Source organism: Lagopus muta, chromosome 8 (genome assembly GCF_023343835.1).
Source record: "Lagopus muta isolate bLagMut1 chromosome 8, bLagMut1 primary, whole genome shotgun sequence".
Lineage (NCBI taxonomy): Eukaryota > Metazoa > Chordata > Aves > Galliformes > Phasianidae > Lagopus > Lagopus muta.
In genome coordinates, this window is record NC_064440.1 from 20,750,624 (window position 1) to 20,772,743 (window position 22,120).

Sequence of the window (22,120 nt, forward strand, 5' to 3'; positions counted from 1 at the left end):
AGCTGAGCCCGTGCTTGTTCTCATTCTATCGGGAATTCTGGTGTGGAAATGTCTGTAAAACCGCAGGAACAGGTTTAGGAGAGTGCTGTCTGCAGACAAAGGGGGAAGGATGTATTCTAAGAACTGCGAGAGAGCAGATCCTGAAAAGTGAGGAGCCCAGGTTATGATAAATTGGCATACAGGTAAGGAACTGCATGGCAAAACGGGACCTTTACCCACAGGGACTGCATTACCACCTTTATTCGGAGACCGCCCGGTATTTGTTTGTAATCTCTGCCCATAACGCGTGGAGTAACATCCACCTCCTTGGAGGCTTTAAGCTCTATCTTTTATTATGCCGCTTAAATAAAAGGCGAACTCCTTCCCAAGAGCTGGGAGAAAAGCTTCATCCTTCTCCTATCTCCATTTTTCGGTGGTTTCAGGGAGGGAATTGCAAATAACAAAGAAAAGGGGGAGAGACAACTTTCCTGGATGCTCCCATTGCAAAGTAAGATGGAGCACCAGGATACTCGTTGCCGTGGCGGGGGGGGGGGGGGGGGGGGATGCTGATTCGTAACGTGCGATCTCAAACAGGCTCGTCTGTTAACGCAGCCCCTCCGTTGGGTTTCTGAAATCTTCCTGCCAGGTGCGTTCTCATGCCTTTCCCCCCCACATTTCTGTCGCTCAGTGGCTGCAACCCCCCTTTCCTCCCAGTTGTTTTAGTCTTGCTATTACCTGGCCGCCCGCGCCCCCGGCTTCTGCCGCTGCAGCTCGCGGTGACATTTATCCTCTGGGAAGCCGTCCCGGTGCTTTCGGGCGGTGGGAGCAGCAGGACGGTGCCTGCCTGGGAGTGCCCGAGGGCTGCGGCCGCTCAGATGCGCTGGGAACGGCCTCAGCTCCCAGCAGCCCGGCTGCCTTCCCCCACCCAGAGCCGGTTTCCCCCGGCCCCGACCCGTGGCCTGAGCGGAGCTCCCAGGCTGTGTTTGAGGGTACTCTGCGCAGAGCCCCGCATCATATTGGGGTAGGGCTGCGTACGGACAGTGAGGAGAGGAAAGGGAAGAAAGAAGTTGTTTTTTGTTGGCTTTTGTGTGCGTGTGTGTGTGTGTATGTGTGCGTGTGTGTGTGTGTGTCTTTCTGCTGCGCGTTTCTCTGCTCGATGAGAAGTTAAAGGCAGCGAACATTTTTCTTAGCTGTATGCCTCCGAGCTGCTGGCCTGCCAAGTTAGTCAGCTGAATCCAATTACTGCGAGCAGCATTTCATTTGGCTCGATGGAAGCACTCACTTACAACTTCACCTAAAATTTCAATAATACCGATATTGGGCCCACGCCTGAATAATCGTAAAGATTTCCCCTTCGGAGCTCCGGCAACTCCGCAGCGACTGCGGGAGAGCAGCACCCGGTTCCCTTTGCTCTGCAGAGCGCCGGGGCTCTGCAGGGTGCGGGGTTGGCGGCCCCTGGCCGAGGAACGCGCGTCCAGAGCGGCTTCTGAGGCTGCTTCGGAAAAGGAAGAGAAGTCGATAATTAATTAGTCACAAAATGAAAACTTACCGTGCTCATCACCAGCGGGCTCGCTGTGCGCTCTCTGCGCAGCCCCACTTACGCGCTCCTCGCGCAGGCCACGAAATGCTATTTCTAATGAACTCTGCTTAAAAAAATAAAGCACTTGAAGTTGACGTACGCCCACGTGCATATATTATATAAGACGTTCCCGGGACAGGCCTGGGCCAAGAACCTGAGAGAGCACCGTGTGTAATCGTGAAGCTCCACTTCCCCAACTCCGGTTTGCCAGCATAAATTAAGGTGATTTGAAGGGGTAACGCCGCATCCTACCGGGTTTGGGCTGGGATTGGGGAGACGCGGAGGAAAGTTGTAGGGTCTGTTGTGTTGTGAGCTATTGGAGGCGCTTCCGTTGGTTGTTCATTAAGGGGTGAGTTATTGCTATCCGAGCCAAAGGTCATTTCAAAGGCTTATGGCTGCGAGATATCGTCTTTATAATGACCCGGGCTTCTTTGTGGGGGATTTCTGGCACTCTGAAGTTCTTAAAGTCCCGACTCGACACCTTACACAACCAGAAGCAAAATGTATCTTTTGAGCAACAAACGTTTGCGGCGTGTTTTCAGCGTTGGGGTTTCTTCGCTTCTCTGTCTCTGTCTCGGCCGGTGGATGGGGAGCGAGGGGCAGAGCGAAGGACTCGCGGTAGTTCTGCTCTCTCGGAGCTCCCCTGAGCAGGCGGGCGCCTCGGGGAGCGGCGGGAGCCTTGGCTCGGGGCCTCTCCCCTCCCGTCCCCGTCCCTGTCCCCTCCCGGTCCCGGTCCCATCCCCACGCTGCCCGAACCGGGCCGAGTTCCCCCGTTCCCTTCTTCCTTGCCGCGGTGGAGGCGGTGGAAGTCCGAGGGTATTTCGCTTTTTTTTTTTTTTTTTTTTCTTTTTTGCTCCCCGCCTCTCTCAAAGCGTTATTAATAAATGAAGAGAAGCGTCTGCCCTTTGTCTGGTAAAAGATCTGACGTGGACTTAGAGACGCGGTGAGGGGCTGCGGACGAGACGTGCGTTTATTAACAAAGTCCTAAGGAAGAAAGTCCAAAACAAAACAGCTTCCGCTGAGAGTTCTCACTTCTGTTGCAGGTCCGCGCCCAAGGATTATCCAAAGGAACCTGAAGATCCTACACACACAGTTAAAGTCAAAATTCAAGAAAAAACAAAAGTGTGGTGAGTTCTCTAAATTTCCTTTTCCATCAGTCTCCCACTCCCCCGCCGCGGCAGCCCCTCGGTAGGAGCGAGGCTGCGGGGAACGGGCGGCCCGTGCCGCAGCCGCTGCTCCGCAGGCCAAAGCTATGGCAGCATCGGGCAGGCCCCACCGCAAGCAGGATGGGCGAGCCGAGCCCGGCCAGGGAAGTGGGGGGCGCCCCGGGGACGGGGAGTCCGTGCCTGCTCTCTGAGGCCGCAGTGCCCTGCCCGCGGTCCCACTCAGCAGGTGCCCCGGCCCGGCTCAGCACAGCCCCGACTCTGTCCGAACGGCCCCGCGCCCCGTCCCGTTCCGTCCCGCAGCCGTCCCCGGGGCTCCTGCCCGCGGGCCGGGCCGCTGCCGGCTCGGGCGCGTCCCTTATATACGGGGCTCCCTCCGGGCCGGCGGCCGGGAAATGTGCCGAGTGGGGAATTCTTTAGCCGGTCTCCCTCCTACGCGCAGGCTGCTTTGCACTTCTGAAAGTGCTGGGGCTTGGGAAGTGTTTTCCTTTTCATTCCTGGCCGGAGCGTTTACTGCCGCAGCACTCGCAGTCATAAATTTTGCTACAAACCACAATGACAGGTGCATTGATATGCACCCTGAGAGCTCCGGCTGCTTTAATAACCGCTCCGCTGGCCGCTCTCACCGCCTTTTATTTATTCCGTATCATATGAGATATTGATCCTAAGCGGAATTAAGTGCGGGGGAAGTTTTAGTAGGGAACTGCTTAATATGGGAGCGCTGGCACCACGGCTCCGGCCGCGCACACGCGTGGGGTGGGCGCGCGTCCTCGCGCGGGGCTCTGCGGGCGTGCAGCGGGGGACGGGAGCCCCGAAGACGCTGGAACCGGCGTTGGGACAAAGAGCCCCATTATGGTGCGCCGTGCCCGGCGGTTCAGATGAGGTTAACCTTTGTGGGTAGGAGGAAGGGAAATGCGAGGCACAGCCGTGGATACTCCGCGGCTCCCTACCCTCCGAGCCCACCTCCCACGGCTCGGCCTCGCCATTTGGATGTCACTTTTTTTCCTGGAGGCTGTTTCTGGCCGAACCAAGTGTCGGGCCCTCGCTTTGGTGTCGGCTACAAAAACATCACCCTGGGCCCTGCACTCGTGGAAAATCAAAACCTGGAAGGTCTCCCTCTTCCTCCTCCTCTCCCTCTCTCTCTTTTTAAGATCTAAAGATGAGCCACCGAACAGTTGAGCATTGTCCATGTGATTTATGGCCCATAGCCTCCTTTGTAGGTTCAAGCAGAGTTCACAAGCAGTTGGTATTTCAGAAAAGAAATAAGGCTTTTAACAGCTTAACAGCAATATTCTTTCTTAAGATTCTGCCCATCCTTTTGGGAGCTCTATTTTTCGAGGCACATGAAAGCATACACTTAAGGCAGCACCGTGCTACCGGGAGTCCTCAGCTCCCTAAAACGTAGATGCTGGAAGGGAGAAACGGGCGACGGAGTTATTTTGCACAAAAATACTTGCGAGACCCGTCAAGATCATCACAGTTTATTAGAAATCATCTGAATTGCCACCCCTCGTTTCCTTAGATGCTCTTTCACCAACATTCTCCAGGAGAGGAAAAGGGCTCTTTCCCCATCCCTCCCGGCCCCCCGATAATCCCAGGCTTTGTTTGGGAAGAGCGGGGTGGCAGCGGGCTGGCCGGGCTGCAGTCCCCCCGCATGGCCGTGACCGGCGTGGAATTTTAGGAAGGTTCATCGTCAGGATGGTGGTACCAATTGCCAAGGGGGAAAGAGAGGTGCTATTGCGGTGCTGCATGAGTATGGGCAGGAAAAATGATAATTATCAGACATTGCTCTAATTTTTCTAGCTACTTTTCTCTGGTGTGTTAATAGGCTCAAACCCTGTAGAAATACAACAAACTCCTAAGACACACTGAGTTACTATGCAGTCAGCCGAAGTGTCTTAGTCCTTAAAACTACTGAAAATGTTAGAGAAGAATCCATCCCAACGAGAAAAACACAGCGAAAAATTAAGAAAAATTAAGAATTAAGAATTTTTTTGCCGTAACAAAACGGCGGCCGAGTTTCTGTCTTGCAATAAAAGAGCAGAAGTCCCGCGTTGCAGCCGGGGGAAAAGTGTCACCCTGTCCCAAATGCTCCAACAGCCCTACGCGGGGGGTTCGCTCCGTCCATTTTCAGCTCGAACAGCCCGATCGGGGGGCGGGGAGAGGAGCGGGGAGAGTTCGCAGGCCCTTAAAAGAGGTCCCCAGCGTCTATAGTGAAAACCATCCCCTAAAAATAATCCTCAGTGTCTCGGGTTCTTTCTGCTGAGGACGAATGAAAGGGACGAGAAACGTCGGGTGAAGGATTTTAATTCATCACGGCATTAAAATAGGGGAGCTGACCTGCGACATCCTTTATGGTGCAAAGAGAAGTTAGTGAATGGCGTCGGTTATCCTTTAACTCCGGAGGAATCCGGGCAAGAAGGAAGGCCGGGTTTACAAAGGGGACGGGGTTTGTCTGCCTTCGCCCGGCTGCAGCGCGGCTCCATCCATCATGTCAGCCCCGCGCGGCCATGCGCACGCGTGGCGCCAGGCGGCCGTGGGGTTCCTGCCGGTGCGGGCCCGGGGGTCTCCGGAGACGGCACCCACCCGCCGCCGGGCCCCGAGCGTGGTCTGTCCCCAGAGGCCTCGAGAAAATGACCTCTGGACCCCGTCATGTGTGCCTGCTCCTCCACAGCGCCATCGTTCTCGGGTGGCTCCTTCCCCGGTGTCCCTCGCTCCTTCCCCGACGCTCCTTACTCCACCCCCAGTGTCCCTTCTCTCTCCCCGGTGTCCCTCACGGCCCCTCGCGGCCCCGCACTGAAGCTGTCTCTTGTGTCCCCGCTGTCCCCCTCCCCAGGTGGCTCCCGCGGCGGCGAGTGGCCCGGGCCGACGACGTGAGGCGCAGGGCGGCGGTCAATGATCTTTGAGCAGGGGCCGCGGGCCTTGGCGATCGCAGAGAGCAAGATGCAGAAAACCGCCTACTACGACAACGCGGGGCTCTTCGGGGGCTACACGTACGGCAAAGCCGATGCCTACCCCTACGGCGCGGCCCAGCAGCCCTACGGTGCGGCCGGCCTGGACGGCGAGTACCCCGGCTCCGCCTGCTCCGTGCAAAGCTCCGCGCCCGGCCGCGGCCCGGCCCCCAAGGGCCCCGAGCTGGGCGGCAGCTGCATGCGAACGGCCGGGGGCGGCCCCGGGGGCAGCCAGCCCCCCGGCATCGGCGAGCAGCAGCCCCCGGCTCTGCCGCCGTCCTCCCCGCCCAATCCCTCCAGCGCGCCCCCCCCGAAAAAAGCCAAGGGGGGGCCCAACGCCTCCGGCTCGGCCTCCGCCACCCTCAGCAAGCAGATATTTCCTTGGATGAAGGAGTCCCGGCAGAACTCCAAGCAGAAAACCACCTGCCCCCCCTCAGGTAGCCTCCGCCCCGTGGCCCGATGTCCTTCCCACGGCCTTCTCCCGCATCCCAGCGCCCCCAGCCCGGCTGCAGGGGGCGGCCCGGGGAATCCCGTCCCGTCTTCTCGGGCGCGGCCCCGACGGAGCCTTCACAGGCCGAGGGCCCCGAAGGAGGCGGCGAAGGAAGGGAAGGGTGCGGGGGGGGAGAGGTGTGGGCGGCCGTCCCCGGTCCCACGCGGAGCGGGAGGGGCGGAGGGCTCCCGGGGACCCCGGGGGCTTTCGCGGGGGACCAACAGCTCTCCGTGCCTCTTCCCGCAGGAGAGAGCTGCGAGGACAAGAGCCCCCCCGGGCCGGCCTCCAAGCGGGTGCGCACTGCCTACACCAGCGCACAGCTGGTGGAGCTGGAGAAGGAGTTCCACTTCAACCGCTACCTGTGCCGGCCGCGCCGCGTGGAGATGGCCAATCTGCTGAACCTGACCGAGCGGCAGATCAAGATCTGGTTCCAGAACCGCCGCATGAAGTACAAAAAGGACCAGAAAGCCAAAGGCATCATGCACTCCCCCGCGGGCCAGTCCCCGGAGCGCAGCCCCCCGCTGAGCGGCGCGGCCCACGCCGGCTACTCGGGGCAGCTGCCCGCCGTCGGCGGCCTGGGTTACGACGCGCCGTCGCCCACGCCGTTCGCCAAGGCGCAGCAGAGCATGTACGGGCTGGCCGCCTACACGGCGCCGCTGGGCGGCTGCCTGCCGCAGCAGAAGCGCTACGCGGGCGCGGAGTACGAGCCGCACCCCCTGCAGAGCGGCGGCGGCTTCGGCAACCCCGGCCTGCAGGGCAGTCCCGTCTACGTCGGGGGCAACTTCGTGGACTCGATGCCGGCCTCGGGGCCCGTCTTCAACCTGGGCCACCTGCAGCATCCCTCCTCCGCCAGCGTGGACTACAGCTGCGCAGCGCAGATCCCCGGCGGCCACCACCACGGACCTTGCGACCCCCACCCCACCTACACGGACCTCTCCTCGCACCACGCGTCTCAGGGACGGCTGCAGGAGGCCCCCAAGCTCACGCACCTGTAGCGGCCGGGCCGGCGGCGGCGAGCGGAGCGGGCTCGCCTCTATTACCTCACTCCTCCGACGGGACGGGGCCGACGGGGCGGGTGCGTGCCCCCCGGGGCCGCCCCTTTGCTGCTCCGAGCCACTCGGAGCACGGCAGTGCAATACGCCGCGACCCGGGGACTGGTAGCTGGTAGCGGTGTGCCCGAGGTAAGTCGTAGGGATCACGTAGAGGTAGCAGCGCATCGCGCTGAGGTGTGTTAGAGCAGCTGTGAGCGCCCAGCTTATTTCCGACAAGTTAATTTATGAATTCCTCCGTAACGTAAGGATCGCATCGGACTAAACGATACCTATTTATTATTTGAAAGCGAGACATTTTTGTATCACTGATTATTTATCCTCGTCTTAATGTATTTATGTGGCTTTTGGTAGAGTTTCTTCGCCGACACTCGGGAGCCCGACGCAGGGCCGCCCCGCCCGTCAGCACGCCCGGCCCGAGCCGTTGGGAGCGTAGTGGTGAGCAGTCGTAACCGTGGCTGGTGTTCGTAGTTTGTGTAAGGATTAATTAAGACAGCGAGTCGTAAGTCATTAATAGGGTGAAAGAAACCGCGGCGTCACGCAAGGAGCCGTTACACTTCACGAAGAAAGAAGAAAAGGGAATTATTTCTCGGGTATTTATTTCGCCGGGCCGGCCCCGCGGTGGGTGCAGAGCCGGCCCTGCCCGCGGAGCATCGCGCCTATTTATTGACCGGGTACAAGAGCACACCTTCTTTCGGTGGGCTGTTTACTTTTTCTATTTTTTTTTTTTTTAAATTGCATTCTGGCTATCTGAAATAGGAAAGAAATTAGAAGCTTAGCGGGAAAAAAAAAAAAAAAAAAAAAAAAGGAAAAAAAACCCCACACCCTCTGATAGCGCTAATTTCATTAGGGTCTCCATAGCAATCCGTGCAGCAGCTGCCGCCTCCTTTGTTATTTATACTGTTGTCTTTATACTAACCATAAATCAATTTTGTAGACATCTTTGGAAGCCCGAGGTTTTCGTCTTGTTTTTTATCATTAAAAAATAAAAATAAACTTTGAAAGAAAATTGACAATCAGAAACGTGCAGCCGGGTCTGGGGCTCCTGGCCAGGATGGTCCCAGCTGTCTCTGCCACGAGTGGGAAAGCGAATGCATGAGGAGAATGGGAAAAATATAAGACAGGAAGGAAAATAAAAGAAAGGAGAAAAGGGAAAGATGCTCTGAAACCTCGAGTTTCCTCCTCTTTAGTTACGCAGTTGTGTTGAACCCCTCACTGGGCTCACAGAGATACTCCTGTTTAAAGCACTGAGGTCTCCTCCCGATGGCACACATCGCCCTGAGAAGGCTGCCATATCTGTCGCTAGAAGCATCGAGTTAAAGATTAACCAAATCTTTGCATTCCTCACAAAGCTCTCTGATGCTCACTTTGCAGATTGCAAACACTGCAGCTCCTTCTGCATCCTCTAAGACAGAACCTGGAATTCCCATTGTGAGAAACGCGTTAACTCCTCCAGTTCTGGCCAACACAGCCACATTTTCCTTTCTTTCTTCTTTTCCTTCGTTCTTTCCCCTCCCCGCTCTCCTCCCTACCTTCTGGTGTTGGTGTTTGGCCAGACAGCAACGGTACAAAATGTTACTTGGGGTTTTATTTTGCCCTCTGTGCGATTTGAGCGATGTTGTGCCGCGTTGAGAAGTGTATCTTTTGTTAAATTTCACTTTGACCCAAGCGGATTTGGATATATGTGTTGTAGATCTGTAAACAAACCAGAACAGAATAAACTACTTTGATTGGAGACATATTTTAACCATTCTGAGCCCTAACATTGTTTTCTATTAAAGTCCTCATACAAACTCTCTTAGAAGATCCATGCAGGAGTGACTGAAATGTACAACAATGTGGAAAGTAAGGCTGGACACTACTCACGAGATACACTTCTGTAATGTTCTGTATATGTAGATATGTTTGTATCTCCAAACCCCTCTGTAATCGATGCACCAGGGTTGGAGAACTCCATGCAGATCCTTTTGTGTGCTCTCCACCCACGATGTGTCTCACATGCTGCACAAGGCCTGGGCAGCTCCCTTCCTGGGGGTCACTCGGGTGCAGCCCAGCACACCGCTCCCAGGTGCTTCCCACCTTCCTGCTTGGGGCTGTTTGTTGAGCAGCGGTAGCTCTGCTTTACACCATCAGTTTATTCACAAAGCTGTTCCCTGCCCGGGGGAGGAAGGGCTGACTCGCACAGTGTCACCCTGCTGGCCCTGGCCCTGCTCACATTGAGCCAGGATTTGTACGCTGGGTCTCCAGCGGGGAGGAGGAGGAGGAGCGTGTGTGAGGGGGCTTGCTGTGAATAAATTCACTTTCATCTCTGTGGCTCTGGCAGAGGCATCTCGTTTGTAACACAGCAGAAGCCCACGATGATAACCTAATTATTAGAAGTAATGCTACTTTAGTGAGACCGCTGGCACTTTTACAATGTTTGTACAAGCATCAGCAATCTAGAGGAGAAAGACACTTTGGCACAGGCCACACTTATTCTTGGCCCATCGTTTAGAACTCATAAATTACAAAGGAGCTCCTTTCATGCTCAGGAGGAACTCAGTTGCTTTGCAGCAGCATCTGATGCACTGAGCCCTGGTTACCCCTTGACTCACAATTCAGTGGCCAAGGCCAGTCCTGGGGCTCACACAGCCTTGCCTTTCTCTGCAGGCAGAGCCCTGCACCCTGCTGCAGAATCCACAGCATTGAACTGGAGCTGGGAACTCTGACAGCTCCAACAGGGGGACACCAGGTGTCCCAGGCTTCAGTGAGACTGTACTCCTGATTGCATTCATGGGCTTTGTATCTCTGCTTGTTGGTCTCATCCTAACAGCAGCCCACTCCTGAATGGCAAAATGCCACTTGTGTGGGGCTGGGCTAACAAAGCTAAATGCCTTCTGCACCATTGGCAAGATCACTGCAAATCATCAGACCCAGTCCCCCCCAAGTGGCTGCAGCATGGGACCATGCCTGAACTGGGGACCCCATCAGCACTGACCAGAGGACTCTGGCTTGCTGGGCACCAGCAGGGCAACTGGAGATCCACTGCTCCAGCAGGACTCAGCTCTGGGGTCCCTGCACAACGCCAGCATCGTGCTAGCCCTGTGGAGCTGCCTGCAGGGAGATCTGGGCAAAGAAGGGAATTTGCTCAGGAAAAAGACAGGGAAAGGGGATGGAAGCTGCCGGGCTGCTGCTGAGAGGTGACTGGTGGCAGCTGGAAGGAGCCCAGGCTGCCATTCCATCCTGCCACGTGCCACGTGGTGTGCCCAATGGGACGGCTGCCTGCGCACCCGCTTGGGCTGCCACAGCCCTGAAGGAACAAAGGCGGCGAGCAGACGGGCAGCACAAAGGGCCAGAGCTGCCAGGACAGCCGGCGGCCATGTGGCTGGTGGGGCACAGTGCGATGCTGCGGACTACGAAGGGCTACCTCTTCTGTTTCCAGAACGGAGTTCAAGCAGAATTTCTGTGGACTGAACGCCCAGTGGGGCTGAGCATTGGTCCTCTCGGGGAGTGGGGCTGGCGGGGAGGAGTGGGCTGGATCTGAGCGTTCATCAATCACAGCCCGCACAGCTCTTCACCACAGCCCTTCCTCCTCCGTCAGCTCAGTGCAACTCGAGCAAACCCATTTGGCAGTGCCTGGGCTGGGGCTGGAGTGCCCCCAGTAACAGCTCCCAGCCGACAGGATGTGACTGAGCCCCTGGGGCCCATGTTCGCTTTCTTTATTTGCTGATGGGCAGTGTCTCTGAATGATCCATACTCATAACTTCTCCTTCCTACCAAATTCATGGCATAGGATAGCAAATGGGGAGTGACATGGCACTGGGCCTGTAGGGACATCCCTCTGCCAGGGGAGCCTTGGCAGGAGGAGAGCATTTCCTCTTGGTGCTCATGCAAAGGATCCCAGTAGTGAATGACATGCATTGGGAGAGCACAGCTCCCTGCTCCAGCCTCACTGCACAGCCTGGGGTCAGCTCGGAATGGGGGGCCCATGGCACGCAGGTGTTGATGGAAGAGGAAGACGCACCTTCCTCAGGAAGTGATGCTCTGCCTGCCTGTGTATGATGGAACTGAGCCTGCTTGCCCACTGCAGCAGCAGTGTTTCCCCTCTTTGCCCTGGGGCCTCTGTACATTCCTGTTTTTAGCCATACTCTATAAAACAAACTTCCCAGAGATTCTCTTTCTGTAGCAGCCTTCCTCTGCAGGTCCTTTGATGGCTGACCACTGTGTGTATTCCAGGTTCAGGGATGGATACACATCCCCACGTACCCCAAGTTCTTCTCAGGGATCTGCATGTTTTTCTGTATGGATGCTCGCTCCAAGCAGCTCCAGGACCCTGTCTTGGAGGAGTGCCTCGGGCATGAGGCTGCCACTGCCTCCAGCACATGCGCTGGCAAAGGGCTGGCTGGTCCCATTGCTCCCCCAGAGGTCTCTGCCCCAGCAGTTTCCCTGGCTCACACTGTCACTGCTCTGCTGAGTTCCTGGACAGCCATATGTTCCTTTTGGCAGCCCTCATATTCTCCCCATGCTTCTATCTAACTATTTTTCTTCCTACTCCTCAAACTTGCAGAGGTTCTTATCCAACAGACCTCTCACCAAAAAACATCTGCAGTCGCTCAGCATCCCATCACCAGGACTTTTGCTCAGAGTACTGTGAAATCTGGGACCTTAGAGAATTGCAGTTCACTCCTCAAAAGTCAGTGGCAACGGGAGACACTGTGCCTGTGTTCAGCAGTGGCTTCTGCTTTCCTCATCCCTGAGCAGCTGTGCAAAAACAAACAGGTAACAAATGAGAAACTCGGTAAGAGGATCCAGATGGGTGAATGGGAAGATCATATGTTAGCATTAACACGGTCTGCCCTTGCTTTAGCATTTAGAACACAGTTTTAGGTGTAATCAGAGCAGTTGTGTTCTGCAAACAGAAGCCCTCCCCTGGAGCCAGCGCTGCTTGCTTTGCTGCAGTGGGAGTTTCTGCAGCAGGGGACCCTGAAGGAGCAGATGCTTTTTTACTGGACAGCTTTCTTTGCTAAAAAGGAAGCATGGTGTTTCCAGACCTCTGCTTGGTCAGAAAATGACATTTTCTAAACCTATTTGCTTGCCTTGGATGTGCTGAGCAAGCTTCACCTAGAATTTAACCCCTCCCTCAACATTTAGGGTTTCTGAAGCAGGTATATTTGATTTAAACACTTCTAACTGACACCTTTGTCCTTTGAGCATGGTGGTGTAAGTGATAGCATGTTGTTAGTGCACTGGGGCAGCACAGCCCATAGCTGTGCCTGTAGCTATAGGGCTCTGGGCTTACAGTGAGGGTTCTGTTTGAAGATGCTCAGTCTCGAGTAATGAAGCAGCAATGTACCAGCCTTCGCTCTCACAGCAGATGGGCTGGATGCACTGGGGAGAAAGCAGGGCTGTTAGAAAGCCTCTCTGCCATTCAGAGCCCATGTGCAAGGAAGTGTCCCTGTGCCCTTACCATCTTGTGTCCACCAGCCCCAGGGATGTGTCCCTCCCCGTGGAGGGAAGCAAAGCGTGCTGGCTCAGAAGCAGTGCCACCAGTGGGGCACGATGGTGGGGCAGCCGAGGCTGAGCAGAGTCAAACCCTCATGGGAAGGAGCTGAGGCTGCCAGTGAAATGCTCTGATCATGTCTCCCCATGCTGTTCCTTCACTGCCACCAGCCAGCTGTTGGATGACGGGTGAAGGGGTTTTAATTTCATGCCTTTGTTGAGGACCAAAATATTTCTGTAGTAAGTTGCAACTTCTGCATTTCCCAGTTATCCATAGCCACCTCCTAAAACTGAGAAAGCTAAACTAAGTCAAAGCTTAAGTCAAAACTGCATAATGCAGCCCTCCTTGTGTCCCTCGTTTGTCCAGTCCCAGGTCAGCCGAGCTCATGTGCGTTCTGCCTTTTGCCTTTTTGAACAGCATTGACATGACTTTCAGTTTTAGGAGTTGGACAAAACCCAACAGCATCCAAACAGAGCCTTAGGTAGCTCAGACCGACGGTCCAGCCTCCCAGGTAGTCGCCAGTCAGGGAAAGGTGATCACTGTCGGAGTCCGGGGCTTATAGCCCCGCTTCTTTGCCATTCACGGAGAAGAGCAGGAGGCTGAGCCGGAGGTTTAGCTGGGCAGCACAACTGGCTGCATTCCCGCGCTGCTGCTCCGTGAACTTCCCGTGCCAGCTGTGAACATTCAGTAAGCAACGCCGAATTGCCAAGGGAAGAGTGAAAGCCCATTAGCACGGAGAGAACGGGGATTCACTTTGGAGAGCCCTCGGAGCACTTATCTGATGGAGAGAGGCCATTAAGCGTCGGGAGGTACAGCATTTCCCCCCCCCCGGGTGCTGACAGACGCGGGTGCTCCCCAGGCCGGGAGGGGATAGACGTGCCGGGCAAAGGGACACGAATCCGGGCGGCGTGGAGGTGCGGGTTCCTCTCCAAACTCTCGGCGAGCGGCTCCGAAGACAGCGGCAGCTCCGGCGAGTGGAGGATCCCTAGCGGTCCCGGGAGGGCTGAGAAGAGAACGGCCACCCGACTCCCGGCGCCGTCCCCTCCGTCTCAAGGCCAGACCGTCGTAGGGTCACGCCTGGGCGCTCGAGGTGCGCTGCCCCCGCATCGACCGCGGGCAGCAGGGAGCGGGCAGGGCACCGGAGGCGCCCGGGATACCCGGTGCGGGCTGCCCCCGCCGGGCTCCCATTGGTCGCGGGGCGGGACGTGCCTCCGCTCCGGCCCTATATCAGGGCAATATTGCCCCGTCGGGGGGTGGGGGGTAGCGTGGTGCTGTCCGCGTAGGCATGGACCTGGGCTATTTCCCCATCGTCCTCTCGCCCGGGCTGTGCCACGGGACCCCGCCGTCCCCCTGCTCCCGGCGGGGGCTCGACGCCTTCCCAGTGCTGAGCACAGCGGCCAGCTCCGCGCATCCTCCGTTGGCTGTTTGCGTCGGGGCGGCGGGGTACGCGGCCAGCCCTGCCTCCGGCTGCCAGCAGCTCCGCGGGGCCACGTGTCCGGGTCCCGCCGAGTCCCTCTGCGCTGGGAGCGGCCGCCCGACGTCGCCGGAGCCCGAAAAGCCACGTTCTTGCTGTCCCACCCCGGGGGCGGCCCCGCCGGAGCCCCGCGCCTTCGAGTGGATGCGGATGAAGCGGAGCACGCCCGGCAGAAGTGAGTGTGGCGGCGGGGCGCGGGCGGGGCTCACTCTCATCTCTGCTCCCTCTGCCCAGACCCCCGCCCTTACCCTCCGTGCCCCCGCCGAAGCGCGCTGTTTCTCGGTGTTTTTCGGCGTTGCAGGCAGCGCGGCGCCCCCAGCCTACTCCCTGCGCACTGGCTTCAGCACTCGGCAGCTCACGGAGCTGGAGAAGGAGTTTCATTTCAGCCGCTACCTGTCGCGGGCCCGCCGCCTCGAGGTGGCCCGCTCGCTGCACCTCCGCGACGCCCAGGTGAAGGTGTGGTTCCAGAACCGCCGCATGAAGCAGAAGAAGCGCGAGCGAGAGGCGCTGCCCGGCTCCACCGCAGCGCCCCGGGCAGCCCCGAGCGGCACCGCCTGAGCCCGCCGCCACGGCGCGCCGCGGGGATGCTGCGGGAGGCTCCGCGCTCCTCTCCGCACCGCCGCTGCTTTACTCCCGTTGTACTGATGGGGATAATCGGAGAGAGCGGTCGCTACGAAGCATCGCCGCTCAACTTCGTCGCTTCGCGGGGGGACGAAAGAGCCGGAAGAGAGCCTCGAAGAGCCGCACCGCAGAGCCGATACGGAGCTGGGGGCGGGCAGGACCGCAGCCCCCGGCCCGGGCTCCCCTGGGCCGCCTCCGGCTGGAGCCGTAGCCCTGCCCCGCCGCCTCCCCGAGCCGTGCCCGGTGCCTCGGCCGGGCCGGGGGGCAGCGGGGGCCGGTCCCCATCGGGGCAAAGCAGAACAGGACGATTCTCCCCTCGCAGGAAAAGGGGGGGGGGAATGTATGCCATTAGCAAGTGTAGCAAAAATCCCTTTTTAGAAAAGTATCCCCATCTTCCTCCCTCCCTCTGCAAAACTGGCATGAAGAGAGCTTACTTGTACTCATTCCTCACTAGTTTCCATGCCCTCTTGATATGTGGCTGATTTAGTACAAAATCTGTGAGAGAAACCTCAAACAACAGGTTCACTAGGAGAAAGGCAGCCCTGCATGCCCCCTGCAGGGCCAGCACCCACTCTGCTGCCTCCTAGTATGAGGACAAGGACAGTGTAGAGCCTCCCATGAGACTGGGGCTCTCCCAAGCCTTACTGTACCTAACGTCTAAAGAAAAGTTACCATATTAAGACAGTTTGCAAACACTAAGAGCTGTTAAAGCACATCAAGATGTTTGGGTTTGACTGCAGACCTCTGCCAGTGAGAGCACGGGAGTTCCTGGGTCGCTCTCTCAGAGAACCAGTTCCAGAGTGGTGACAACCCCAGCTACTCCACTTCAGTGCAACATTCACCAGCAATCCTCATTTCTCTGCATTTCACCTTTCCCAGTGGTGAAATGATGGTATTGAAGTAGACAGAGAAGCTGGATTCAAAGGCTTTTCCATCACCTGGCTGCTGACTGGGAATGTATAACGGTCACACAGATAAGAATGCCAGCTGGATTCAGGGGACAATAAAGCTTGGGAGTTTGCTTTGGATTTCACTCAGGTGAAAGAAAAGCATAGCACTGAGAAAGGGATCTGCAGGACCTGGAAAGCAGCTCCAGCTACCACCAGCTGCTGGGATTTCTGTTCTGGTTACACACCATACCCCAGGCAGGGGCTCATGGCCATGCTTGCACACAGAGACATTTAGGTTTTGTGCACAGTGTTACAGCTCACTTCCAAAGAGCTGATGCACTTCACAGGTTAAAACAAACAAACAAACCAACCATAAGGAATTCCCAGGGTGGAGCTGCTGGTATGAAATTTGTACCAAGATACAAACCTCCAAAATAAAGGATGGGCAGTCCCTTGGTAAAGCACTGGCCCCAAACAAGCTTTTATTCTGTTCATCATTTATTAAAGAACAGGAAATATTATTCCTGCCAGCTGTTTTTGAGAAGAAGCTATTTAGAATAAAGCAAGATGTGATAAAGTTCATTGATATTACATTACATATAATTATTAAAAGCAAATCAATTACAAACCAGCTCTTTTCAGTTCCTTTTTAGGTATATTTTACACCAAATCCACTGTTAGTAGATTTGAAGAAACACAACACATCTACATGCAACAGGATAGCCTCTAGCTTTCTAAGAGCATCTGGTTCACACACAATCTTCAGACAACAGCTGTGTTTTCAGTTGCCTGCAAATGTGTCACATGCCTGTGGGGCTGCTGGTCTGTCAGCCTGTTATTTTCTTAATGATTTTGACATTTGTGCTGGTCACTCCCAACCCGAGGAATGTTTTCCACATTGGTGGCACGTTCCTGCATTCCCAAAACAGGCAGAAAGGTTCGCATTGGTTTCACTGTGCTGAATCAGGCCGTTAGACCACACAAAGTCTTTCATAAAGAGAGTTTCCATGCCATATATTTTCTCCACTAAGTAAATACACGTGCCAGCCTTGTAGTACAGCACAGTTCTGTATCAAAGTGGCACAGCCTGAATATATGGAGATTTACTTGCAAATTAAGATGAGACCTTACAAGCCTTTTATGGCTGTCTGAATGAATTTGCTGGTCTGAACACAACCACGTTCTGTTTTAAAATTGGTACTTAGTATTAAGTGTAATTTCTGCTACTAAACAGGGACAGTTTAATGGCATCCCTCTTCCTAACAACCAGTTTTTACTATATAAGCCATTACTCCTTCACACTGTTATGTCAGCAAGACACCCAGAGGACAGAGGTAATGCGAGTCATGTGCCAGTTCCAGAATAATTAAATAAAAATGCCTGTGATATACATGGGAGCACACAGGAGACAAATAAATAGATAAGGTCTAAGATTCACTCACTTAATGTCCCAAGAGTTGCATCTCACACATTCCATTTGATGCCTAACAGTTGGAAGTGGGATTTAGGTTCCACAGATAGAAGTAAGAGCACGGCTGTAATTCTCACCAGAGGCAGAACAAAATATTCCTCACTTCCCTCAGTAAACACCTCCCACCATATAACATACCAAAATTCATGAAAATATTATTTCCTGCCTTATTTACCCTTCAACATTAGAAACAACAAAGAGATCATTCTGTTTTAGCCTAACATTAACTTGCCCCTACCAACTATTGCTCAAAGAGCCACAGCCTACCAAAGGGATATGAACATTTCTTTTTTTTTTTTTTTTTTTTAAATATGTTCCCATTTCGCTTGAAACAGAACAAAACAATTGATCTGGAAAGCTTCCAAGGAGAAAAAAAGCTGTTAAATTACCATTCTTATATACAAACCTGTAGAGTGGATATCCTTTGGCTAGGTAAGTGATAACAGACGATCACACCTCTTTGAAAGCTGAATTCAGGCCAGGAGCCAGGCTTGCTTTGGTATCCAACAGTCAATGCAGAACTGAGTGAACAAGCAATCATGTGCAAACACGCAATAGGGAATGCTTTTTTTGGGGGTCAAACCCACTGCTCTGGTTTATGGCATCAGCTGCACATACAAGTTTATTTTGAGCATCAAAGACACAACAGTAAGCCAGAAAATACAAACATGCAGCCCACTCGCCACAATTTAATCTCCTTTTAAAAGTGTGCCATTTCCTCCATTTATTGGTAAAGTCTGGAACAATGGCTTACACATAAAACAGTACAGATTATTAGCAGAATAAACCAGGCTATTACTTCTTTTAAGAAAAATATTTGCAGGCAAAATTACAAAATGGAAAGGCTTCCTTGTAGGTCCAACCATTTGTCACTAGCAGCTAATAAATCATGCTTGTGATTTGTCCTGGACTGCTCTGTTAGCCTAAATTCCAGTGAGTCCTAAGAACAGTTGCAAATCCCTGATGGCCAGGAAGTCAGAGGTGTGGAGAGAAACCCTGATTGGTACCAGGTTAGCATTAATAAGCAACTGAAGTTTATGGGAAACTCATTCTATTGGCGATATACGTCCCCACATATGTATATGTGACTAGCCTCAAACATCATTTCTTATTACTTTCCTTAAAGTCACTGAGCTAGAGGAGCCTTCAGCCAGGAGAAGGAAACACAATGAAAGAAGGGAATCAAGTCAGTAATTATTTTGTTCCCTATCTGGTGCCTGCTGGTCAACACTGCTCCTATGAAGCGCCCCTGGAATAATTCTGGGCAATATACAGGAAAATACAGTAAAGCATGTGTGGTAATTGTATTTTATTCTTATCCAAAAGTTATTTTTTGTTCTTGAGCACCAGCCAAATGAACAAAATAACCCTCAGCTGGGCAACATTTGAGTCTTCCTTGGCTTACACTGACACCTGTATAGGGTGATGAGAACTCAGGTACAGCCCTGAGAACAACTTGTTCCTCCACACTGAAAGAATTAGGCCACAGGCTCACAAAAGAGCTTTTCATAAACAATTTTTTTTCCCTTGTGCTTTTGTTTCCCTGGTGATTAACAGATTGAAAAACTATAAGCAGACTCAAGAACAAATAGAATTCACATTGGTCTATCAGTCTTCACACCAGTGAGGAAACATGTCTTTTAACTATCCTTCCATAATGTTACAAATAATAAAACAAAAGAAATTTCACTTTATCCTGGAGAACAGGGCACTTTTAGCTGGGGTGACATATCATGCCTTACAAAAAAACACCACAAAGCAGACCATACCCAGGCTATCTGGCCCCTGGCGTCACAAGAATACGCCCAGCAAATGAGGACCTACCTGTCAGAGTGCTCACATCCCTGCAGCTCTGCTGAGAGCAAGGCCCTGGCGATGGCTCAATTGACCCTGCTCTGGCTCTTCACATTTGATCAGGATAGCTGCTCCTGCTGAGGGAAAGGAGCCATCCATTCTGCCTCTGCTGCCTATGAAAGATAGCTGCATCCCAGTAATATGATTTTTGTGACATTAGTATAGGAGCAGAGCCTGAGAGTTAAGGCTTCCCAGCCATTACTCTTCATCTTGAAGATTGTACGACACTAAATCTGCATTCCTAATGTCTCTTTTTATGTTCCTTTAACAAGTAAACTAGATTAAACACAATAAAGTTTAGAGTGGTACTTGAGAACAGATAAAAATCTCACTAAATTTTTTAATGGCTGCTCAAGATCAGATTTCACCCAGTTACTGTTCAGATAGTGGACACTGCCTTCACTCCCGGCATCTGCTAGTATCAGATCCATATGTTAAGCACAGATATGCAAATGATTTAAAAAACCTACACATTTATGGAGTTATAAGTTAAAACATTTACATGGAGGCATGTCCTTCAACACCCCAGTGTATCAAACCCGAAGACAATTATCCGCGATGTTAATAGCCTGTCATTAAGCCCTATATACCTCTTTAATAATTAATTTGACTGAATGTGTGTGAATACACGATGGCAGTGGGCTATCACACCTATTTTCTTACACTGGAGAAACAAACCCCAAAACTCCACACACACAATATAGTTATGTCCTACGCTAAGAACAAGATTTTGTGAAGTGTTGTAATTGTAACTGGTGTTGAGACTTTCACTTTAATACGAGCAGGCAGCCTCTTAAAAAGAAAAGAGTACAGGGCTGTTGAACACCCTCAAAGTCACGTCTCACTCAAGAAATGGACCACCTGGTGCTTCTGGTTGCTCTTCAAAAGTAGTACTAAGTAGATTGGCTAATGTGATTTGATAACTCGCAAGTGTGAATTGTTATAATAAGAGCCACATGAGAGAAGAACCATCACAACTCTGGGGATGATCATAAATGTGATAAAAATAAATGCGTCGCATCCTCTCTGCATGTTGTCAATGCTATCTACTTTGCTGCTGCGTCATCTGTGACCTCATCTACCTCACAGGCAGACAGTCACGCTTTCAAAGGCATGGCTCTGCCCTTTTTTCTGACTACTTTTTCCTAAATTTGAAGCCCATTGAATTTTATAAATTAATGATGGCATACCTGGATGTTGTTAGCAGCAGTTGCATCTGGACTGGGACACCTGGATCTGCAGTCACCACCAGCCTTCGTTTCCTAAAACCTGTTGTATGGTAAGTGGATAAGAGAAACATGAATGAGCCCAGGGCTGACACTGCCTAGGTCGATATCTGTGATAGCTGAAGTCCATAAACTCAGAGTGCCACCAAAACGTGCTCTGCTTTTAAGTCACTGAAAAGAGGAGGCCCCCCTTCATGCAGCCTGTACAGTCTTTCAGGTAGGAGGCACTACAGCAGAGCCAGTGATTTCTCTCCTGGAAGACTTGGGCTTCATTGCTTCTGAAGGTATATTTTTGCTTCAGAATGACTACAGGGTCTAGAACTGAACCGGCCAAACATTATGGTTTTGTGGGTTTTTTTAATAACTATCCAGTTCTAAAGACCTATCTGTTATTTAGTAAGATTGCACTGTGTGAAAGCCAGTGCTATCACTTTCATTCTGCAGCCTGAGCAAGACCAAACTGAACATTGCCACCCTAATGACGGTAACCATCTCCTTATAGGAGAAATCATTAAAGCGTCCTGATCTTCCACCATGCATTGCTCTCAAGAGGCTCCACTTGGAGTTGCATTTGAGGAGTCTGAGACAGCAGTAGAAGCTCAGTGCTGAGACAGTGACAGCCAACTCTGTCCATCTCCTTCACCCTGCTAAAAGAAGAAGTTTACTCGAGTCATTCTATTCCTTTCTGCATGACACCACAGTGATGCAAACCTTGCAGACAAGCCTCCTATAAGAAGAGTGCACAGTCAGCATTGTAACCCACACCCCATACTGCACAGAGCTCACCACTCAGGAATTCTCACGCTGTTTCCAGACTACATTCAGCTGCATTGAAAGTCCAGGCTGACTGACTGTATGACCCAGAAGCACAAAGCTCCTTCACCAGAGCTGAGATATATTGGCAAACCCAGGTATTCATTTTACTAAATAAATTTAATTCTAAACAACTGACTAAGACAACTTCAGATTCTAACAATATTAGCCTTGTACATTTGCTAGCCTTTGGGGAATTAAGAGGAAATAATGGATTGGGAATGTTACACGTGGCTGTTAGCTGGATTGGACTGGAATTCAGATCGCCTTTGCTCTTTGAATGTTTGTGGAAGCTAAGTCTGATTCATGTGGCTCAAAACTCTTCTGCATCAGTGTTCAAAAACCTTCAAAGTACATATTCTTCATAAAATATTCTGAAGTCATCACCACACTACTAACTGAGCACTATTTCCTCACACAGCATGAACTTCTTATTTCTGGCTGCTTGGCCTTAAGAAAGATCAAAGGAGACACCTGGTGCTTTTCTCACATCCTTCTACTACTACCAGGGAAGGGATCAATCTGCTCTGCCACATGGCCTTACAAATCTCTGGAGGTAGCCAGCCTCACCAGCTCATACCTATTGCTAACAAGACCATATGTTTTTAATGTAGATACATTCAAGTCATGTCAGTCACCGTCATTTTTTTCCTTCACCACAGTTACACCCCGGGGAGAAACTGTGTCAAGTATGAACTCCTACAGCTGTAATGAAGATACAGAAAAGCTTTCCCTTCCCTTTTATGGATCAAGACAGTGATTCTAAATGGCATAGATTCTACTTCTGAAGTTTCTGCCACATCACACCTAGTGAATCAATTTTCAGCCTCCCTCAGAAATACACCAGGGCACTCCTGTACAGTCAGGCTACATGTTTAAACTGGAAGCGTTGGAAACAATCATGAGAAAAGCCTCTTATTTACGAAGCACATGGGGGAGTGAATCACAAGAATAAAAACCTCTCTTCCCTCTATGTTTTTTTAGAAAAGGAGATTTCACATCTGTAAGCAAACAGGTTCATAGAATATGACTCAGCTCCATAGCTTTTCTCTGTAAAAACAGAAGGGTGCAATACAAACAA

At 52.6% G+C, this 22,120-nt stretch overlaps 2 protein-coding genes across 2 annotated transcripts; both read left to right on the forward strand.

Moving 5' to 3' along the window:
- Positions 1–1,464: 1,464 nt before the first annotated feature.
- On the forward strand, positions 1,465–7,267 carry HOXD3 (homeobox D3). The gene is made up of 4 exons (XM_048953054.1): positions 1,465–1,907; positions 2,602–2,685; positions 5,558–6,109; positions 6,409–7,267. Exons 3-4 carry the CDS (start codon positions 5,617–5,619, stop codon positions 7,155–7,157), a joined length of 1,242 nt encoding a protein of 413 aa, XP_048809011.1. The 5' UTR covers positions 1,465–1,907; positions 2,602–2,685; positions 5,558–5,616; the 3' UTR covers positions 7,158–7,267.
- Positions 7,268–13,965: 6,698 nt separating this feature from the next.
- LOC125696781 (homeobox protein Hox-D1-like) lies at positions 13,966–16,281 on the forward strand. Its single transcript, XM_048952896.1, has 2 exons — positions 13,966–14,339; positions 14,466–16,281. Exons 1-2 carry the CDS (start codon positions 13,976–13,978, stop codon positions 14,720–14,722), a joined length of 621 nt encoding a protein of 206 aa, XP_048808853.1. The 5' UTR covers positions 13,966–13,975; the 3' UTR covers positions 14,723–16,281.
- Positions 16,282–22,120: the final 5,839 nt, after the last annotated feature.